At 41.9% G+C, this 20,570-nt stretch overlaps 1 protein-coding gene across 1 annotated transcript in view; it reads right to left on the bottom strand.

Moving 5' to 3' along the window:
- Positions 1-20,570, bottom strand: part of MTA3 (metastasis associated 1 family member 3) — a 169,872-nt gene that overhangs the window by 34,236 nt on the left and 115,066 nt on the right. The window contains 3 exon segments of the mRNA XM_015418000.1: positions 2,923-3,077; positions 6,206-6,237; positions 20,154-20,303. Coding sequence (XP_015273486.1) covers positions 2,923-3,077; positions 6,206-6,237; positions 20,154-20,303 — 337 coding nt within the window.

The following is a 20,570-nucleotide window of genomic DNA, read 5'->3' as shown; positions in this document are numbered from 1 at the left end:
CCTGCTGCCATCCATGTGTGCATTTATTTATTTATACCCAACTTATGTTTCCAGTGGGGTCCTAAAGCAACTTACATTGTTCTCCTCTCCTCTATCTTATCCTCATAACAACCCTATGAGGTAGGCTAGGCCAAGAGCATGTGACTGGCCCAAAGTCCCCCAGCAAGCTTCCCTGGAAAAGTGTGGATTTCAGCCTGGGTCTCCCACATACTAGTCTGCCACTCTAACCACTACATCATGCTGGGTCTCTTTTAGCTTTAAGAAAACTGCAGCAGATCTTAATCATAAGGCATATATAATTTAGCCCTAGGCCTCATTACAAACATATTAAATTACAGCATGAATATGTTTGTTATATGATCCTATGTTTATTCTAATAAACATAGGATATGATCCACAGAAGTATGTTAGTGATTCCATGAGGTTCTAGGCAACATGGTATGGGTGTTGTTGTTTTTTTGAAAAAACAGATCATGAAATGGCATGGGAGTCCAGCTATTCAAAGGAAAAAAAGTTAAAAATTCCACTGGGGTACAGGTCATTTGTTTATTTTTAGTTGCCTTGAGCATATAAAACAGGGAGCATATACCCTTTAAATAACTAAATATCTATTAATTACCAACAGTGGCATAAACCCAGCAGTGCCATCCTAAGCTGTTACACCCTTCTAAGTCCATTGAAGTTTAGGATGGCACTTCAGTCTCCTTCTTCCAGCTTCATCAGCTATCAGTGCAATGTTTCATTAATTTACTCTGTTACAGAAAACAATAATCCCATTTATGGCCTGGTGATACATCGATGTGTATATAAGCCCAAATTCTGGGACGAGCTGGGTATGTACTGTTATGATTTAGAAGTATGCAGGTCTTTTTACGTAGGTCATTACTGCCATTAAATATTGTTTTCTGGCAGCAGTAACCTCAGCTATACAGAGACAAATAACTATAGATGTCGTCAGCTCCCGAAGATATCCTGCATGTTGCTAATTTGAGCACAAATGGCATTTCCCAGAAAGAAACTCTTTGAAACTCAAAATAATGGCATCAAAAATGGTTATACACGAATATGATCAAAAACAGACTGAAGTCGAGCAGCTACCGTCCAAAATTTTGTTAGACCCATTGTCCTACATGTTTTCCTGGCCTTATCAATGCTTATCTTATGCTGATTTTCCATGGATTTTATTGCACGGGTTGTTACTTTGTAGGTTGCCTCAAGCATCGTATAAGTTTTTCTAGAGGAATAAATAATCCAAGTAAATAGAATTTAGGGAAGTTCCTCATACTTCTACACAAGTGTTTTCCCCCAGCAAACACCTACATGTGTATGTATATCTTTAAACATTCATGTATATGCATCTGGCTCACTAATATGTGAACATTGCTGTCTAAAGATGCAAGGAGTACCCATACGTGTTATCTCCTTCCTTCATGTGTTTGCTATAGAAGACATTCTGCATAACTCTTGTTCCCCTCATCGATCATCATGAGTGGAGCCACCCATTTTATCCCATTCTGCTTATGCAGGCACATGGATGTTATTCTCCCTCTTCAGTACCTTCCAAGCTGTGCTGTTAAACATCTGCACAAAGTACTTGTGTGCAATTCCACACAGAGATGAATAAATCTAAAATAAATCAGCTTGAAATTCCTGCATTTTAAAGACTGGTCTGCATCCTCAAATCATCAAAGGCTTGAGTGAGAACGGAGGGATTTCCATGGCAATCAAGGCACTAGAAACATCTCTCCTCATTCATTTTCCAGCCAGTAAATAAGAGTGGAAAGATGTTTTAATTAAAAGGCAGAGCAAAGGTAGCATGCAGAAACATGCTACTTTGGACTCTCCATACAAAGATAAATCAAATAGTGGTGAGCAACAAAATGTTAGTGTAAAATAAAAATCCCATAGAATAAGCTAACACAGAACTGCATTTGCCTTTTAAAAGTTAGCTGCTCTTAGATTAAGCTGAGAGTCTTCCTTTCAGCAGAAACAGAAAGAAATTCTTAATTGATAAACAAGGAGCAAATAATCACTAATCTAAATATTTACCTTTAAAATATCAATTGTTATGCTGAGTGGGACATATATATACTGAAGGCTCTACTTCACCCACTGAGGTATCCAGCCAACCTGAGTGGAGGGGATCTTCACCACACACACAACCTTGTCCTCACGTTCAATGCTCACTTTTCGCTGTATCAGTGGCTACCATTTGCTTACATGTGAAAAGGGGGACTCCTTTTAGGAGGGGCTGTTTTGAAGAGCTGGGTGGTTCAGGTAGGTGGAGTCTAGAATACTACTACCAACCATAATCTTAAAAAATTGATTGAAACTTTCATGTAATGAATTTAAAAAGCACCTTAACATCATACATCTCTCTCTCTCTCTCTCTCTCTTTTAAAGCTGTTCTATAAAAACTTCTTGGGTGGGCCAAATTAGTGCTCCTGTGGGAACTTTTCTCCAGCCTCCAGTGGAAGAACCTCTTAGTTGGGGGAGGGGTCCTTAGGCTGGAGGAAGGCTTCAAACTTTGCTCAGTGGAGTGGTAGGACTGGGGTAGGATCCACCCCACTTTGGCTACAATCCTGATTTCTTGGTCATAATAAGACATGACTGAATGTTGGGAACTGGCTTTTATATGGGAAACAGCCTTTATTTCAAGCACATGATAATTGCATTAAACATGTGAGGTCTGTCTTAAATACTAGGTAAAAGACATCTATTGCATCATCATAGCCTTCCTGCTGGTTTAAATGTTCCTGTAACTACTGTAGTAGTGCTCAACAAAAACTATTCCTACAGGCATCAGACACACTAGAATTTTATCACATATATAGGAAGGCAGCAACTTCCCACAAAAAAAACATTACTCAGCAATCTACTGTCTTGATTTGGAGAGGCTCATGAGTTTCCCTATCCTCTTACCTGGTCTCTTCTGTAGCAATAAAGAAACCATCATCAGGAGCGTTGAGCCAGTTTTGTCTCTGCCTCTTGAGCAGTGGCGTAACACTTGGCATAAGGTCACTTGTCCCAACTTGCAAGGTTTTACCATTGGCTGTATAGAAATCATGTGTAGCTTGCTGAAATAATTACCCCAAAAAATAATCAGAAAAGATTTTTAGAAACCTGGGTCACACTTCAGGGGAGACTGCTAGTTTGCTTCTATTTTTCATGTCATACAGCTTCTCCCATGTCACATAGGAGTTTCCTTACATGTCTGCCTGCACAGATGCACCTATAACTGGGATGAGGGAATGTTCCATATTTTGTTTCTTTTGTATTGGTTTGGAGACAGTTTGGGGTCTCCAGTTTTTTTGCTATTGGCTTTGTAGATTTATTTGCAGCATCTATATACATGCTTTACACACTATTTATCATCCAGTATGTGTCATGTATACGTATTATTTGTGTGTAATATACTTGCTTATGTATTGATGTTAAAATTCACATTTCATGAGAAATATTGGAAATGACACAAAAAATTTAAAAATCACAGGTTCAACTCACAAAAGAGAGTAGTAACATTGAAACTAGGATTTTCAGGTAAAAGCAGCAGGGATGACACATTTGAACTCCACCTTAAAATATATCTTACCATGGTATTATTGTTAAGTGTTTAACTACTGGTAGGGAGGAAGTAATCCCCAGTATATGCAAGTCTATTGACTGTCAGCCACACACTGGGAGAACATTTTAAACACTACTCTTGAGTCCATTAAGTTCAACAAACATATAAACATTTACACAGGAATCAGTTCCACAGATTTTAGTGTGCTTACTCCCAAGTAAGTGTATATAGATGGCATTTACAACATCTGATCTGAAAGTAAAATTTCATTCACTCTGCATTCTGTAGCTTCCCCAATAACCAGGCTTAGTAGCCTGGGGAACAACATTAAGCTGCTGGTTCCCACCATTTGGACATCACTACGATACACACTGCTGATGTGTGTATGTTAAGTGCTGTGAAGTCACTTCTGATTTATGGCGACCCTATGAATAAATAATCTCCAAAATGTCCTATCATTATTTGTTAACAGACATTTCCCCAGTGTTTACAATCCTGAAGAATATGACATTGCTGTCTAGTGTCACAGGAATACAATACTCCCTCAATTAGTATGAACAGGGCTAATTTTGGGCAGGAACGCACAGGAATGGAGTTCCGGCTGGCTTCAGAGTTGGCCACGCCTACGACAGCCAAATCCTCTGCGTGCGTGGCTACAGGGAGCCTGAGCAAGCTGGTCCTTGGAGGGTAGGGAAGGCAATTTAAACTGCCTTCTCTTTCCTCCAAGGGCCAGCTTGCCCAGGCGCCCTGCAGCCATGGAGCACCCGGGCAAGCCAAGGGAAGGCAGTTTAAACTGCCTTCCCTTCCCTCCAAGGGGGGGCTTGCCCGGGCTCCCTGCAGCCGCGGGGCACCTGGGCAAGCCAAGGGAATGCATGGGGCTGTGGCCTAATAGGCTAATGAGTTGTACTGTCAGGGGTGTGGCCTAATATGCTAATGAGTTTCTCCTGTTGGGTGTGACCTATTATGCTAATTAGTTCCTGCTGGGCTTTGTCTACAAAAAAAAGCCCTGAGTATGAATGCTGACACCCAGGAAGTATCTTTTGTATCTTTTCTAAGTATCTTTTGTAAGAATGAGCTCCATAGATTTTTTAAAAGTATTATTAACTCTTTTTTAAGCTTTAGAAAACAAAAGCAGGAATATCTTTGTACTGTAGAATAAGACGTTGAATTTCTAATATATCAAAACCATAACCTATCCAAGGGTTTAAACATGGAAGCTAGCATATGATATTATTTACAAAAACCAACATGTAGGTACAAAACACTTCTGAAATTGAATTGTGTTTTAATTTACTACTGTCACCAGCTATATATGACAGATTTAGAATACCCAGGGAATATTCTTAAAAGAGCCAGGTGGAGACACTGTAATCATCAGGAAATATGCAAATGATCGGTTACCTTAATTTAACAAGCACCACAGACATCTGGATTCTCTAAGACTGCATGCAACTCTCTACGATTTTGTTTTGCAGAAAGTCAGGGTAAGGTAAAGACCAAACTCTCAGTAGAAGATGTGTTTAGAGTGAGAGCCATCAAATGACTCAGATTTTGAATGTGCAGCTGGGGACCTAAAGCTCAAGTGGGGAGAAAGGCATGATTCTGATGTCACAGTGAAAGACAATCTGAGTCTAACAGTATGATCCTAAAGAGAATTAGAAGCAACTCTACTTAGGATTGTACTGTGAATTACTAGGGTTTACAACAATGCACATATGCAAGTATGCAACTGTGCATATGGATGCATGCATATAGACACAATCTATATTGGGCTCTGTGAACAGATGAAGAAAGATTTTAACATCCAAATCCTCATCACCCCATTTAGAGTGAGAGCCATCAAATGACTCAGATTTTGAATGTGCAGCTGGGGACCTAAAGCTCAAGTGGGGAGAAAGGCATGATTCTGATGTCACAGTGAAAGACAATCTGAGTCTAACAGTATGATCCTAAAGAGAATTAGAAGCAACTCTATTTAGGATTGTGCTGTGAATTACTACAGCTTACAACAATGCACATATACAAGTATGCAACTGTGCATATGGATACATGCACATACACACTCAGACACAATCTATATTGGGCTCTGTGAACAGATGAAGAAAGATTTTAACATCCAAATCCTCATCACCCCATTAACTGTGGTTACAGAACATGGTCACAGGCCAGAATTTGTTACCTGGTTTCTAGTAACTCTAATAATTGTATCTGAACACAGGATTCTCTTTTAATTCTTGCTTGCATGGTATCATCACTGTCCAGGGATAGAATCACAGCAGTATAACAGAGAAAGGGAAAAAAACCCTCTTGTTTCTCCTGCTATGGTTGGCTGGCTGCCACTGGCAAACTAGGAGTTCCAAGCAGACTCTGGCTAGTTTCCAACACCTGCTGCACTAATTGTGGCTAGTTCAGTAAATCATGGTTTAAACAGATTATGATTAATAGTAGTGCTTATGTTCAGGATGAATCTCCAGTGTAAAAATTCAACAAATTCATCACTGCTTCATATTGGCTCCTCCCATGTAGCACATAATGAAATCATGCCATAGATGTTGCCCTCCTCAGCTGAAAAACATGGGATCGTATTACTAACACCATGTTTCCAAACCAAATATAAGGAAAAAACTGTGGAAAACTTACCATTTTTGCTCCATGTGTATGACTGGACAATCCTGAAAAATAACACAAAGTATTATTTATTGGTTTATTTGAAACATTTATACCCCTCGTTCCCACCACAGTATTCCCAAGATGACTTCCATACTGAAATTAAAATATATAAAAAAGAAAATATCAAACAATTAATGATCCACTCTAAAATAATGCAATTTCACAGTTATAAAGTTATTTTAATTTAAACAAAAACAAAAAATCAGCAACCAGGCAAAAAAAAGTCAGCAAAAATAAAAGTAGCAACGATATAAATAAAGCAATATAAAGCGCAAGCTCACTTGTCAAACTAGGGACAAGGAGAGCAGCCAAATAACCAATACAAGACAGACAGAAGGACAAATCTAAAAATACAAACTAACCAATAAATATTTTTGTGTGGTATTAAAGCTCCATGGGCTAGGGGTCAGACAAGTGATTTCTACTTGAGGCAATGCAGCAGTAAAAGGCCTAACCTGGGCTACCCATCTTTTGTCAGAATGACACAGAGGTGACAAGGGCTTCTGCAGCATATTTCAGTGGGCAGGTGTGTTCGAATGAGAGAGGAAATCCTTTTAATACCGCGGACCTACACTACGCAGGACACTATAAGACGTCTGGCTGTCCTCAGCTAGCACCAGGGCCTTTTCGGTCCTCGGCCCAGCCTGGTGGAACTCTCTGCCAACTTCCACCAGGGCCCTGAGGGATCTGATGCAATCCCGTATTGCCTGCAAGGCAAAGATGTTCTGCCAGGCTTTTGGCTGAGGACAGAAATGGTTCCATTTGGCTGGCAGCCTTTCCTGTTCTCTGTTGTTTATATCTATTTTGCCCTCCTCCCCCTGTCCATGAAGTAGCCTGCAGTGGGAGCTGAGACTGGGATTGGATATTCACCATCTGATTGCCTCTAATGTTTTATTAATGTTTTAACTAATTGTATCTTGTCCGATCTGTGGTTTGTACATCGCCTCGAGCCCTGCAGTAGCACGGGCTGGGCAATTCTTAAATACAGTTAACAACAACAACAACAACAACAATAATGGTAACAAGACTTGAGGGGGGGAAGGATTCCATTCTAGCCCTGCTTTGCTGGCTCACCCGCAGCTCCTTGAGAACCAACAACCACCCTTAGCCTAGCCTCCCACACACCCCTCACAGGCAAATTTACCAGGAAAGGGATTCTTTCTCACTTGCCTGCCCCCTCCCCATTCTGCTTGCCTGCTGCCCTACCTACCTGCTCCCCATTTCCCCCCTCCATCCCCTTCCCCACTGCTATATCCACCCCTTCCCCCCAATCCTCTTCCCACACTGCCCGCCCATTTGTCCTTTGCTCACCAAGCCTCCTCCCTGTCACTCTGCCTCCCTTGCCTTCTTGCTGCTGCTACTGCTGCTCTGCCTGGCTGCTTGACCCACTCTCCTTCACTCTTTCTGCCACCCATTTCCAGTGTTGTTCCTGCCCATTGTTCTCCCCTCCTCCAGTCATTCAGCAGAGGCTTCTGGCCGTCTTTCACCACCTGTCCGCCAACAGCACTTGTTGCCACCTGGCTGAAACAGGTAGGGGATACAGTGACTCCACCAGCCTGAGATGCAGCAGTGGCAGGGCTGCCATTGGTACTGAGTGTCCTAGCATGTATGCTGGATGGGCTCCTCCTCCCTTCCTCTGCACATGCACAGACAGCATTTCTGTATTTTGGGAGGATTTATATTTGTTTTCTGTCAATATGGCTCAACCTGCAGATTTAAGTATCCACAGATGGGCCATGTTGACTATAGGGATATGTAAGAGGCTGGGTTTACAAGACTGCAGTTTTATTCACTTTTTAAATCCTTTCTCAGTCTGTTGTACTTTCATAAGCTGTGTGTTCTTTATATTTTTTTTAAAACTTTTTCTTTCATTTTCAGTATAACTAATCTGATCTCTGTGATCCACATGAAAGCCCCTATTTAGTCCGCTTGTACCAAGATAAGAAAAAGAGGAGGAGGAGGAGATTGGATTTATACCCGCCCTTCGCTTTGAGTCTCAGAGCAGCTTACAAACTCCCTTTCCTTCCCTTCCCCACAATACACACCTTGTGAGGTAGGTGGGGCTGAGAGAGCTCTGGCAGAAACTGCCCTTTCAAGAACAGCTCTGTTCTTGGCTTGCCTAAGGTCATCCAGCAGCTGCAAGTGGAGGAGTGGGGAATCAAACCCTGTTCTCCCAGGTTAGAGTCCACACACTTAACCACTACAGCAAACTGAAGGGAGGGGCAGCAATTAACCCCACTTCCCTGAACAATGCAACTAGTTGTGTTGATCCCCATGGTAGCAAGTGCAAAAGGTGAAGGAGATTCAAATATGGGACTAAGCACTAACTTTCAGGCAGGACTCCTATAAGAAGATTGGTTAGCTGGTAGTGGCAAAAATACCCAGACAGAGAGCATGTTAGCAATTGGCAGAAGAGAAGCCTCACTAGGCAGAAAACCTGGGATGGCTGTGTAACTTTCTAATTCCCAAACTGGACAGAAATAGGTGCTTCTATCCCTGTTTCCCCACTGTATGCTTCTAATACTCAGTCCCCACTCCATCCCTTGGATGTTTTCATGGGCTTTGTTTTTATGATTTCTTCTAATACTTTCCCTAGGTCAGACTAAGTCAAGTATAATTTCCTAGGTCTCCTCTTTTCTTTCCTGGACAGCCACTTTGGCAGTTCCTCATCAAGCTATCCCATGAGCTCAGCTAAGTGACTAATACATTTTTCAAAAAGCAAACTGATTACTAGTGGAAATAAGGCACTCAGTTCAGCTAAGGATAAAGTTCCCACGTGCAAATGGAGACACATATTTTGCAAGACTCTAATCTCAAGCAAATGCTTCTGGTGGTGAAGTTGGAACACTACAATTCACTCATCTTGTTTAGGAATGGTGACTTTTATACTAATGTTCATTAGAGGGACCTAACCATGAAATTACATTTTCCTTCTACTGATTTTTGGCGCTTAATCGTTTTTTTGTCGCACGTATTTCCCACATTTTCAAAACAAAACCCTTAGACAATATTAAGAAATGGTAGCTCGTTGGGAATCAGCAACTATGCTAAATTAAGATCACATAGTTATGACATGTAAAATATATGTTGCAAGCAGATATAATTTGGGAGAAAGAAAAGATATACAAATAAAAATTTGCTTCTTTCAGTGCCTTCACATAACATCACATGGAGTCTTGAAATAAACATTCACGTCAAAGAGAAAACATGAAGGTGACTCAGGGTTGCATATTGCAATTTTTTTCTTCAAGAAGATGAGCTAGGCACTGAATATAGTGCCTAGAAATGCACAGTGCACAGAAATGTCAGGTGTTTTTTTTTCATCCTTCAATCACTATATTAAAAGTATGAGCCAGTTATTCTAAAGAAGAATTTGAGACAGGGCTAGATAGGAGCAGAAGGCTGTGGAAGAAGATGAAGTAAGCAGAGTGTACAAAGATTCAGTTAAGTGGCATCTTCATGTTAAAATTCACTTGTGGATGGATCTAAGTATTTTGGCTCAGGGTGGACCAAAAGGGCATGGATGGATGGATGGATGGATGGATATCAGCAGCCACAAGGGCTGTGATTTCCAGAGGAAGACCAGCACAGTAGAGAAGCTTTTAACCCTTCCCTCTGTGCTGTCTTTCCTCCAAGCTGCTTTTATCCTTGGCAGAGAAAAAATACACTGAGTACCTATCAGTCAAAAGAAGTGGGCTATGTCCATGAAAGCTTATGCTAGAGTAAAAACATGTTTTTCTTTAAAGTACTACGAGATACCTATTTATTTTTACTGGAACACAGCTATTCTGGGATTATAGTTCTGTCACAGATGCACTGAAATCTAAGCTTCAGCACCTTTCAGAGGTATTGGGAAACCAATCTCTTTCAGCTTGCTTTTGGGGATTATGATTAATCATAATCATTTCAATGAATCTGATTATATTGTATTTTATTTTGCAGGACAGATTTTGCAGGCGGTGAGGGAATACGGGGTCCCTTGGTAGACATTATCAATCTGTCCCTGGATTTGGGGGTCTACCCAGAGGGATTAAAAAAGGCAGTAGTAGTTCCAGTCTTAAATAAGCCATTTTTGGATCCTATGGATCCTTCCAATTACTGCCCAGTCTCGAATCTTTCGTTTCTGGGCAAGGTAAATGAGAGACCAGTGGCGGAACAGCTCCAGAACATCTTGGAAGACATATTGGCACTGGACCCATTCAAGTCCGGCTTCTGCCCAAGCCATAGGATGGAGACAGCACTGGTCGCCCTCACAGATGATCTCTGCAAGCAGCTGGATCAAAGCAGGTCAGCACTGCTGTTATTGCTTGTTCTTATAGCAGCTTTCAATATGGTCAATCACAAACTTTTGCCCCACCGCCTCACCGACGTAGGAGTTCATGAGGTAGTCTTGAAGTGGCTTACCTGTTTTCTCCAAGGTCGGGGACAGAAGGTGGCACTATGAGGGTGTCAACTAGGCATCCCTTAGTATGTAGGATCTCTCAGGGGGTAATGTTATTTAACATCTATATGCGCCTCCTCGCCCAACTGGTGTGGAGTTTCAGGTTGGAATGTCATCAGTATGGTGAGGACACCCAGCTTTATCTGTTGATGGGCAGCCAGCCAGATACCACCCCCTCGAACTTGGCTGAGGGGCTCGAGGCCATGGTGGGATGGTTGAAACAGAGCTGACTAAGATTAAATCCTACTAAGATGGAGGTTCTGTGGTGGTGGGGGGATTCAGGTCCAGGGTGCCAACTCCTGGCTCTTGACGGTGTGCCCCTAATACCAGCACCAACGGTCAAGAGCTTGGGTGTGTTTCTGGATTCCTCCTTATCAGTGGGTGCCCAGATCACAAATGTTGCCAGGCGGGCATTTTTCAAGCTACACCAGGTTAGGTGACTGGCCCCCTACCTGTCTTGCCCCGACCTAGCCACAGTAATCTATGCAATCGTCACCTCTAGGCTTGATCACTGTAACTTGCTCTATGCAGGGCTGCCATTGAGGCTGATCTGGATATTGTTAAAGGCCAGTGTTAAAGGCACATCGTCGAGCTGGGAGTTGGTGCCCCAAACTTGAATTTCCCCCACCCAGCCAGAGAATCTCCATCTTTGCTGGATTCAGTTTGTCAGCTCTTCTTCAACCACCTTACCACGGCTTCCAAACCCTTGACCAAATTTCTTGGGGTGGTGTCTGTCTATCAACAGATACAGCTGCGTGTCATCAGTGTACTGATGGCACCCCAGCCCAAAACGTCACACCAGCTGGGTGAGAGGGTGCATCAGGGAGAGGAAACCCCCCTGAGGGACCCCTCATACAAGAGGGTTTTGAGAGGAGACCCTCTCTCCCAGTTCCACCTTATGTCCCCGACCATGGAGAAATGAGACAACTTGCTTCAGGGCTGTCCCGCATACTCCAGCATCAGTGAGGTGGTGATCCAGAAAATCGTGATTACATTAGATTACAGTTTCAGAAAGGTGTCTCAGTCTAGTCCAACAAAGGAGCCCACACACACAAACAAGCCTCTGTGCACAAATCTGATACAGATGAATATTTGAAGATACTACCCATCTGAATTTCTATGCTAATCTGAGTTTCAACTACAGTGTCCATTGTTGCATGCATGATGCAACCAGCAGCAACTGGCTGCAATCTAGATTGAGACTAGGATATACATCATAGGCAAGACCGAAGCAATTTTTAAATTGCTTTGTGCAGCTCAGGCCTGCTAAACTCATAGGCAAGCTAAATTCAGTTAACTAGCAAAACTGGATGTGGTGAAGTGGGCAAGATATTCCAGAACATATTAAGCATAAGTGCCGTTTGGAAATGAGGGAGTTATTTTGCAAGGGTGAAAGAGGTGCATAAGCACTCCAAATTAGGGCAAGAGAAATGTAGGCTTGACAAATGTACTTATATAGGCATAAAGGAAAACATACACTCTGTAACCTTAATACATCTCTGCATGTCTAAAAGTTGTTTGTCACAATATATAAAAAGTTAATGCTGATGCCTTATTAATGGTGTTCCCGGGTTTTGCTGCCAAGGTCCCCTTTGAGAGCCAGTTTGGTGTAGTGGATAAGAGCACAGACTAATCTGGGAGAACTGGGTTTGATTCCCCATTCCTCCACATGCAACTGCTGGTGTAACCTTGGGTCAGTCATGGCTCTCTCAGAGCTGTTCTCTCAAGAGCAGTCCTTGAAAGAGCTCTCTCAGCCTCACCTACCTCACAGGGTGTCTGTTGTGGGGAAGGGAAGGGACTGTAAACCGCTCTGTGATTCCTTCTGATAGTGAAGGGTGGGGTATAAATCCAATCTCTCTTCTCTATTGCAATAACGTTTTGTCTGCTCCTGGAATCTCACCAGCTGCGTACGTCATTGAGCATTGGCACATCAGGCAACAGGCCCATTTGGCTAACATACAAAACTTTCAACACATACTCTTGATCATGGGGGGGGTTGTTCCTTGAGCAAGAAAGGGACAAATGAATCCAAAGATACTCTGGTTTTTTTGCACCATCTCACGTAAGCATAACAACTGCTGCAGAACCTCCTGATTATAGCACTACAAAATTCCTCTGCTAGTGCATGTGCTGTTTGCAAACATTTAAGATTCAGAACCAGCAGCACGTTTTCTTCTCAAACTTTGAGATAGTGAAGGGTGTCAGAGGATCTAAGTCAGGAGTCTTTTTCCAGTGGACCAAGGATCCTTCCATTGGAGCAGGTCTGCCCACTTAGCTGCCTTGGGCCCTCAAGGGGAAGATTGAGATATAAATATTTTAAATAAATAAATGGAAGAAAATCATAGGATGCATTGTAATGTATTTATTCATCCAAATCAAATCACATCAAATAAAAATACCTTTAATGGCATAACAAAATACATCATGTGATAAACTATGAGCAAGAAGATATTACAGAGACAACAGAATAAGGCTAATCATACAGAGAGCTTGTGTCTATCTTTGACTGCTTCAGCCAAGAATTTATCAGAGCTGTAATGTCCAGGTTTGTGTCATTTAATAAACATTGTATTATTCTGTTGCTGTTAATACAATGGTTGGGGTACAATGGAGAGGAAAGGAGTTTCTTAAGTGGACCTGCATGCAACTGGCAGTCTAAGATGATGTGATGGATTGAATCAATCAATTTTAAAGGGCAGATACATTTCCTTTCCTGGAAAGGGACTCTGTTATACTGACCAGTTAATATTTTTGAAGGAAAAATATTTAATTGTGCCAATGTGAAAGCTCTACAATGAGAAGGCTGATCTAGGTTGTAAAGGTAACTGGCCATTTTCCCTTGCTGAATAGAAAGGTTTAGTTTGGCCTGAAAAGAAAAATAAGGCTGCAAAGGATTTAGTTTATGAAATTCTAGGTACAGAAGCCTTTGTTTAATGGTTTGAAAGATGGCAGATTCATTAAAGAGGAGAAATTGTTGGATTTTCTTTTTGATAGTTGAGAGCCAGGTAATGCTATATGAATCACTTTTTAACATTGAAAGTAGAGAGTTTAAAGAGATTAACCTGAGCCAATATTTAAAGATTATTAGCCAAGTTCTTCTTTCAATAAAATGCTGGCCTAATTCTATACAAAGTGCTGAATACAGTGTGCAATTAGAGACTCCTAAAATTTGTCGGATATATTTTGCCTGAATATTCTCTAAGCTGTTATTGAATTCCTTTATCCAGACTGGGATGCCGTAGAGCATCTGAGATAAAACTTTGGCTTCAACAATCTTGATTGCAGCAGGAACATATTGATTTCCATTAGTGAAAAAGAATTGTTTGAGCTGGGTAGTAGCCCACTTAGCCGCAGCAGTGATTCGGGATCTATGAGTTGCCCAGTTTAAATTATACTGAAAGATAATGCCTAGATATTTAAAGTTTTTTACTTGGGCAATTTCTGTGTTACCTATAATCTGTTTTTTTTGGGGGGGGGGGTTTCCCAGCATTTAGAGAAAACTAGTACTTTGGATTTTGATTTTTAAAAAATTCATCTATTCTAAAATGTGTATGTTAAGAAAAAGCTAACAATGGATCTCAGGAAAGCTCATAAATAATTTTTTAAAAAGCATAGGCCCCTGCCACACGGCAGGGGAAAAACAGCCTAAAAGCGTGGCTTTTAAAAGCCGCGCCAAAGTTGAAACGGCGCGGCGGGATCCCACGGATCCCCTGGCCGCGCCGCCTTTTCTCCCTGGCACGATCAGACGCCGGGGAGAAAACACAGACCTGATGGCGAGCCAGCCGAACTGCGCATGACGGAGCATGCGCAGTTTGGCTAGGAGCCCGGGCCGTTTGCTCCGCCCCCGAACCGTCCTGCTCCTGGCCCAAATTCCCTCGTGTGAACGGGACCATAGCTAGTAAATCTCTCTGCAGTATAAACCCCACATAATATTAATAGCCATGGGCCAATGTGTTTGGTTTTTTTCTTGAGTGGTTAAGCAAAGCATAAAGAAAGCATCTTGCATATAAGGATCGTTTTTGCGCTCTTCCATATATATGTACATCTTCCAGAGTCCTAGTAGAGCAATAGAGGAAGTGAACTGATACAGCGGAAGGAACATGCTCCCCCCCCCCATGCATTTTGGCTTCTCAGATAACAGTGAGAAGAAATTAGAAGGGACAAATAAGCACAAATAAGCACATGAAGGGAACACTTCTTTCAAGAGAGGAAGTGGCTGAAGAATTTGACCTTTGCAAAGCTTATTCCCATTTTATCTCAATTGTTGATTTAAGAACACAACCAAAAGCACTATATTTACATTTTAATCTGAGTATATGTAGAGATCTGTAAAATCATGTTCTGTCACAATAGCTAATAATGATCATGCAAATTTACAAAAAAACAAAACAAAACAAAAACCCCACCCCAGAACAGGGGTCTTAGTTCATTTGGATTTTTAGGTTAGAAAACAGCTAGAAGAGGTTGCCCTGAAAAAGACTGTGTAGCCTCAATGACCTCTTCACAGATTATTCCGCTCTGATATGGCCCTTCTCAGATCCAAGGAATTTTATTGAGCCAACGTTTCTTTTTTCTAGCAAGGACAGAAGATATACAAACAAACAATATCTGAGAAAAGTGAAACTGAAGAGCAGACTTTCTGGATGATGAAATTCCCATCACAGATCAGGCCTGTAGCCACAGTGAGGCATTTGGGAGCCCCACCATGGGTGAGCCCTACCCCACCCCAGGAGGATGCCAGCCCCCCCAGCCCCCCAGCCCTGTTGCACCTCCCCCCACAGCGGTGGGGAGGCTGGGGGAGGAAAGGGAAGCTGCCCTGCAGCTTCTGGTCAGTTTCAATCCTTGTCAGGGAGTGAAACTGACCAGAAGAGGCAGGGCAGCCCTCCCTTTCCTTCCCCAGGCTCCCTGCCGCTGCGGGCGGGGGCTGGGAAGGAAAGAGGGGGGGCATGCCTTCTCTCTCTCTTTTTCCTTTGCTACCCCCCACTGTACACTAATATAATTAAGTTCCTCACTCCTGCTCCCCTGCCCCAGCCTGCAGCTTCTGGTCAGTTTCACTCCTTGTCAAGGTGAAACTGACCAGAAGAGGCAGGGCAGCCTTCCCTTTCCTTCCCCAGCCTACCAGCAGCTGCAGGGGGGGTGAGCTGGGAAGGAAAGAGGGGGGGGCATGCCTTCTTTCTCTCTTTTTCCTTTGCTACCCCCTCTGTACACTAATCTAATTAGGTTCCTCACTCCTGCTCCCCTGCCCCACCGCCCAAGTCCCTGCCCCACTAGCCAAAAATGTCTGGCTACAGGGCTGTCATAGATGTAAACTCCCTCTAAAATGATCAAAGCAGACATTATGGGACAGAAACAAAATGAAAAGCTGATGAACCAGTACGTAGGTATATCTCAGTGACTGCTTCTGTCAGAGATTACTAGGTTCCCTTTTCTTATACTACACAGTTTGCAGTTGAAACATTCCTTGCCAATCACACAGAAGCTATTGCAATGGAATGAAAACTGATTAGCTCTTTTATTCCTCACAGAACTGGTAGATCCACATGACCCATGCCAGGTTAGGAGTCTGTCAGTGTGGTGATATGAGGGTCAAAACAGTTTTGACCAAGATCACAAATCTCTGTCAGTCTGTAAAAGGTGAGTTGTAAATGTGTGTAGCCACAATTGGGATGGGAAAATTTAACTTTTTAACACGTACTTGGCTGCACTAATTGAACCACCCCACACTGTTGTTAGCATTTTAAGGGGGGCATTTTAAAAAATATATTTCCCCCCTTTAAAATGATGATAACCAATTAGCAAAATGGAACTAGATCTGGAGGGTTCAGTCTCCCTCCTCTACATGCACAGAGAGAAATCCATAAGTTTTATCAAGTCTGTTTTGATCCTTGGTCCATGGTCATAATATAAAATGCACCAAGCAAAGTATTTATTTCTATGGCTCTCTGTAGCATCTCCAGGGGATCATTTTACCTTTCTGAACAGTAGGATGGGGTCCTCAGTTTCCCAGGACTTTGGGACCTTATCTTGCTAATCCTATACTAGTAATCGGCATCATTAGCATTTATAAAATACTTCAGGTATTTAAAGTCTGTTACCACCTGTACCAGTAACTTGTTCAAAAATCCTGATGGTAGGCCAGTATGTTTCATATTGCGGGAAGGAGAGGTGAAGATACAAAAAGTTACCAAGTGAATCTGTGCAAATTTGAGCTAGGGACCTAATCCACCCATATGAAAAAATCTGTTCTTTGTTCTTTTCTGTTGTAATCATTCTTGCAAGAGGAAGGATTAGTGGGAAGTAGAGGAAAAAATATTGGCTCAAGGGCTGCAAAGCCTGAATAGTCTCTAGAGGTGACTTTTCATAATGTAGCCAATCCTGTGTATCACATCAAAGCAGAAATGACATTTAAAAATGACAAAACAAATATATCTTGCATATCTTCCAAAACAAACTAATCACTGACGTCTCTAGTCATAACAAAGTTGTGAATGGAAGCATTCCAATTTTCCCAGTGGGGTTTTAATTGATTTCTAGGGGGAAATGTATTTACTGTGCAAGGATCAATACTAAAGCTCAATTACTATTCCTTTAACTGTGTTCTAAGTATGTTGCATTATTTGAAAACTGGTAATCCACTGCTTAGGTTAGTTCTCCCCAACTTGATTCATGACATGGTTACCAGTGAGGCCTGGAGTTTTACAGGAATTACAACTGAGTTCCAGACTTAACAGAGGTCTGTTTCCCAAGAGAAAATGCAGTTCCAGGGGGCAAACTCTATGGCATCCCATCCCATTGTGCACCTCTGTCTTCCCAGACTTCACCCTCCACAGGCATTGCTCAGAGGTCTTCAGGATTTTCCCAGGTTAGGGAAGCTGAAATCTAACTATTTCTCAACAGTGGACATCTATTAATGGTGCTTTTCCTTGGAATGCTTGATATACCAAATTTCCAATTAAAGCATAGTTGCAAGGTGCCATTCAACCTCCCTCAATAGATCTTACAAAATAATACACCTATTTCAATGGCTGTATTCTGTTTGCTCATGATAGCCACAAACACAGCTTGTGGCTGAGCTCATGTACTCATCTCCCTTTCTCCTTGTGCATGGAGTACAATTGAAATATTCCTGTGTTTGGAAACCTTCCATCAAAAGCCATATTTGTTGTGATGTCTCAGTGTGGGGCCCCTGATCAAGCTGCAGTTTATTTCTTCCTCAAGTTTCTAAAGGGATTAAACCATGGCTTGCTTATGTATTGATTCAGCCCTTAACTCTTCTTAGTTTGTACTTCTACTTTAATATGCCATTTTAAACACAAGAGCAATTTTCCAAATTCTCATAATCCAATCATTAATACTAGGAGCTACCAAGAATTTCTAACTAGACATTATGCATTTTCTTGCATAAAAAGTGCCAGTATTCATATATAAGTTTGCTCTGATTTCAAGCTCATGATAAGTGCTCTGAGGGAAGAACACAATCTTTAATGTAACATGAGAAAGCAAGCTCAGGATCAAATGGTAAATTGTGGCCTGCCAACTCTAAAATGTATAAGATGCAAAAAAGGTTCTGTTTTAGAACAACTTGTCTTCCCAGTACAAGTACTCTTGCCGATCAATGTATCTAATTCTCAGCCTGGAAAGCCTGAGGTTATTTAAATCTGGAGACTGGAGCCATGAGTGGACAAGACAGATCTTTCTACAAACAGAAAAATCTGAAACCTAAAAAAAAGAAAAAAGAAAAAAAAATCATTGGGGGTTACCCCCCAAATTATAGAAGCAATAGCTGTAGCTTTAAGAAATGGATGCCCCCAGTGGTTGTTACTAGGGAACCACAACAGTTTTTCAAACATTCCAGACTTAGTTTCTGTGAGAAAAATGCCAGTTTTGCTTTGGGCTTTGAGGATGGACTAATGGGAGCCAGGCTTAGCAGCAACCACCTAATGACTTACTGCCACCTGGTGCATGACTTACCCAGGCCCACCTGCTTGCTACTGTTCAATAGCAGCCACCCCATGAAAGCCACTGTGGTATAGTGGTTAGAGTTTCAGAATAGTATCTATGAAACCCAGGTCTAATTCCACACTCTGCAGTGAAAGATCACTGGATTACTTTGGACCAGTCACACTCCCAGCCTACCTCACAGGGTTGTTGTGAAGATAAATGGAGGAGAGGCAAATGATATAACCTCCTCATGAGCCCCCATTGTGGATAAAAGTGGGATATAAATGAAGTAATTTAATAATAAATATAATTGAAGATGGGGGTAGAAGAAAGGTAGTTAGGTGGGTGGGTGGGAAGGAGAGAAGGAAGCAGGAAAAGGTGGTGATATTGGGTTTTCCAGGAGGAGGGAAAGAGGAAATAGTGTGGGGAGGGAATACAGGGGGAAATGAGGTATCCCATGCAAGTCCTTGCAGGTTTCCAACTGCACAACTAGGGTATGTTGTCTGGCACTGTACCACTTGTCCAGAGTTTTCCTGTGGAGAGGCTACCGAGGGACTAAAGGATGGGAAGCTGAAGATGGGGGGAGATAGAGCAGGTTGGCTGGTGTGTGGGAAGGAGAGAAGGAAGCAGGAAAAGGAGAGAGTCTATAGGGCTTTCAGGAAAGGGAAATAGGAAATCGCAGGGAAGGAGAAAATGGGATGTCCCCACAAGTCCTTGTGGATACACTGATTGTATAGTCTAATTTCCATCTCAAGGGTCTACAGTTAGCTTCTGGGTGTGATTCAAAGCACTGTAAATGGTCCATGATACATCCTGCTCCCACATAAATTGTCCCATTCATTGAGATCTGTCTCAAAGGCTTTCATTGGGTAAAGTGAGAAGAAGGTCTTCTTAATTGAGGTGCCACATCTGCAAAATAAATCTTTCCTGTGAGATCTACCTGGCACCATTATGACTGACGTCTTAGTGCCAGGCTGTAAGCTCTTTTTTCTTCTATAAAGTGTTTGGTTGAATTGCTCAGCTTTTAGAGGTTTGTTTATTTGTTTTCAGTTTTTATTTGGTTCTGGTTGTTTTCAGTGATTTTTAATTGTAATTTTTAGCTCTATTGACTGTTTTTATTTACATTTCAGTTTATACTAGCCATTTTGACAGTTAGACAAGTGGGATAAAAATGATTCTAACAGAATGTTTTCATTTCAAAAAGAAGGCTGTTAATCCTGTCATGCTTACATAAGAGATAGTGCCACTAGATTCATAGAAGCATACATTTGTGGTATTGCCTTAAACTATACACACATTCATTTGGATCCACCCAGGCTCTTCAGTGGTGAAGAAGGGAGGATTGGGTTCCCCGTGGCCACTAAGAAAGCTATGTTTGGGATAATAGGACCTGAATGGAAATTATGTGGGACGGGGGCTGTGACAAGGAGTAGAATGAGCCAAGATCATGTGAAAAAGCTGGCTGGATCCAACCCATTGCAGCAGCAGCAGCAGCAGCAACAACAACAACATTTCACCTCTCTGGTTTACACGTACCATCTAGGCCATTATGATGGTGGCTGTAGTTTCTTTTGCCCAAAATACTTAATGCTGAATGGCTTGGGGCTGCCAGCATTCGCTTTGATACTGAATTTTGAAGGGTTGGCGTTGACTTGATTATATTAGGCTTCATGGCAGGATGAATCTCTGTAATTTCAAAAAGAGATTGTTGTAATTGTTTCAATTTTTTTTTAAAAAAGAAAGTACTTCCCATCATCAGTTCAATTTATACATAATCTGCTAATAATAATGAGGACTGTCATTTGGGTAAGGAATGTCAATCATACAGGCACCATCCCAGAAGAGGCATTCCCTCCAGGGTGTGAGAGAAAGAGCTATGCCTCATCTTAGATTTTTAAGTCTTTAAAATAATTTACAAAATTTAAAAATACCCAATTTATCAGAGGCATCTTT

The sequence above is a fragment of the Gekko japonicus genome, unplaced genomic scaffold (assembly GCF_001447785.1).
Source record: "Gekko japonicus isolate JY-2015 unplaced genomic scaffold, Gekko_japonicus_V1.1 scaffold1225, whole genome shotgun sequence".
Lineage (NCBI taxonomy): Eukaryota > Metazoa > Chordata > Lepidosauria > Squamata > Gekkonidae > Gekko > Gekko japonicus.
The sequence above is the reverse complement of the archived record's forward strand: the minus strand, read 5'-3'. Positions and strand labels throughout refer to the sequence as shown.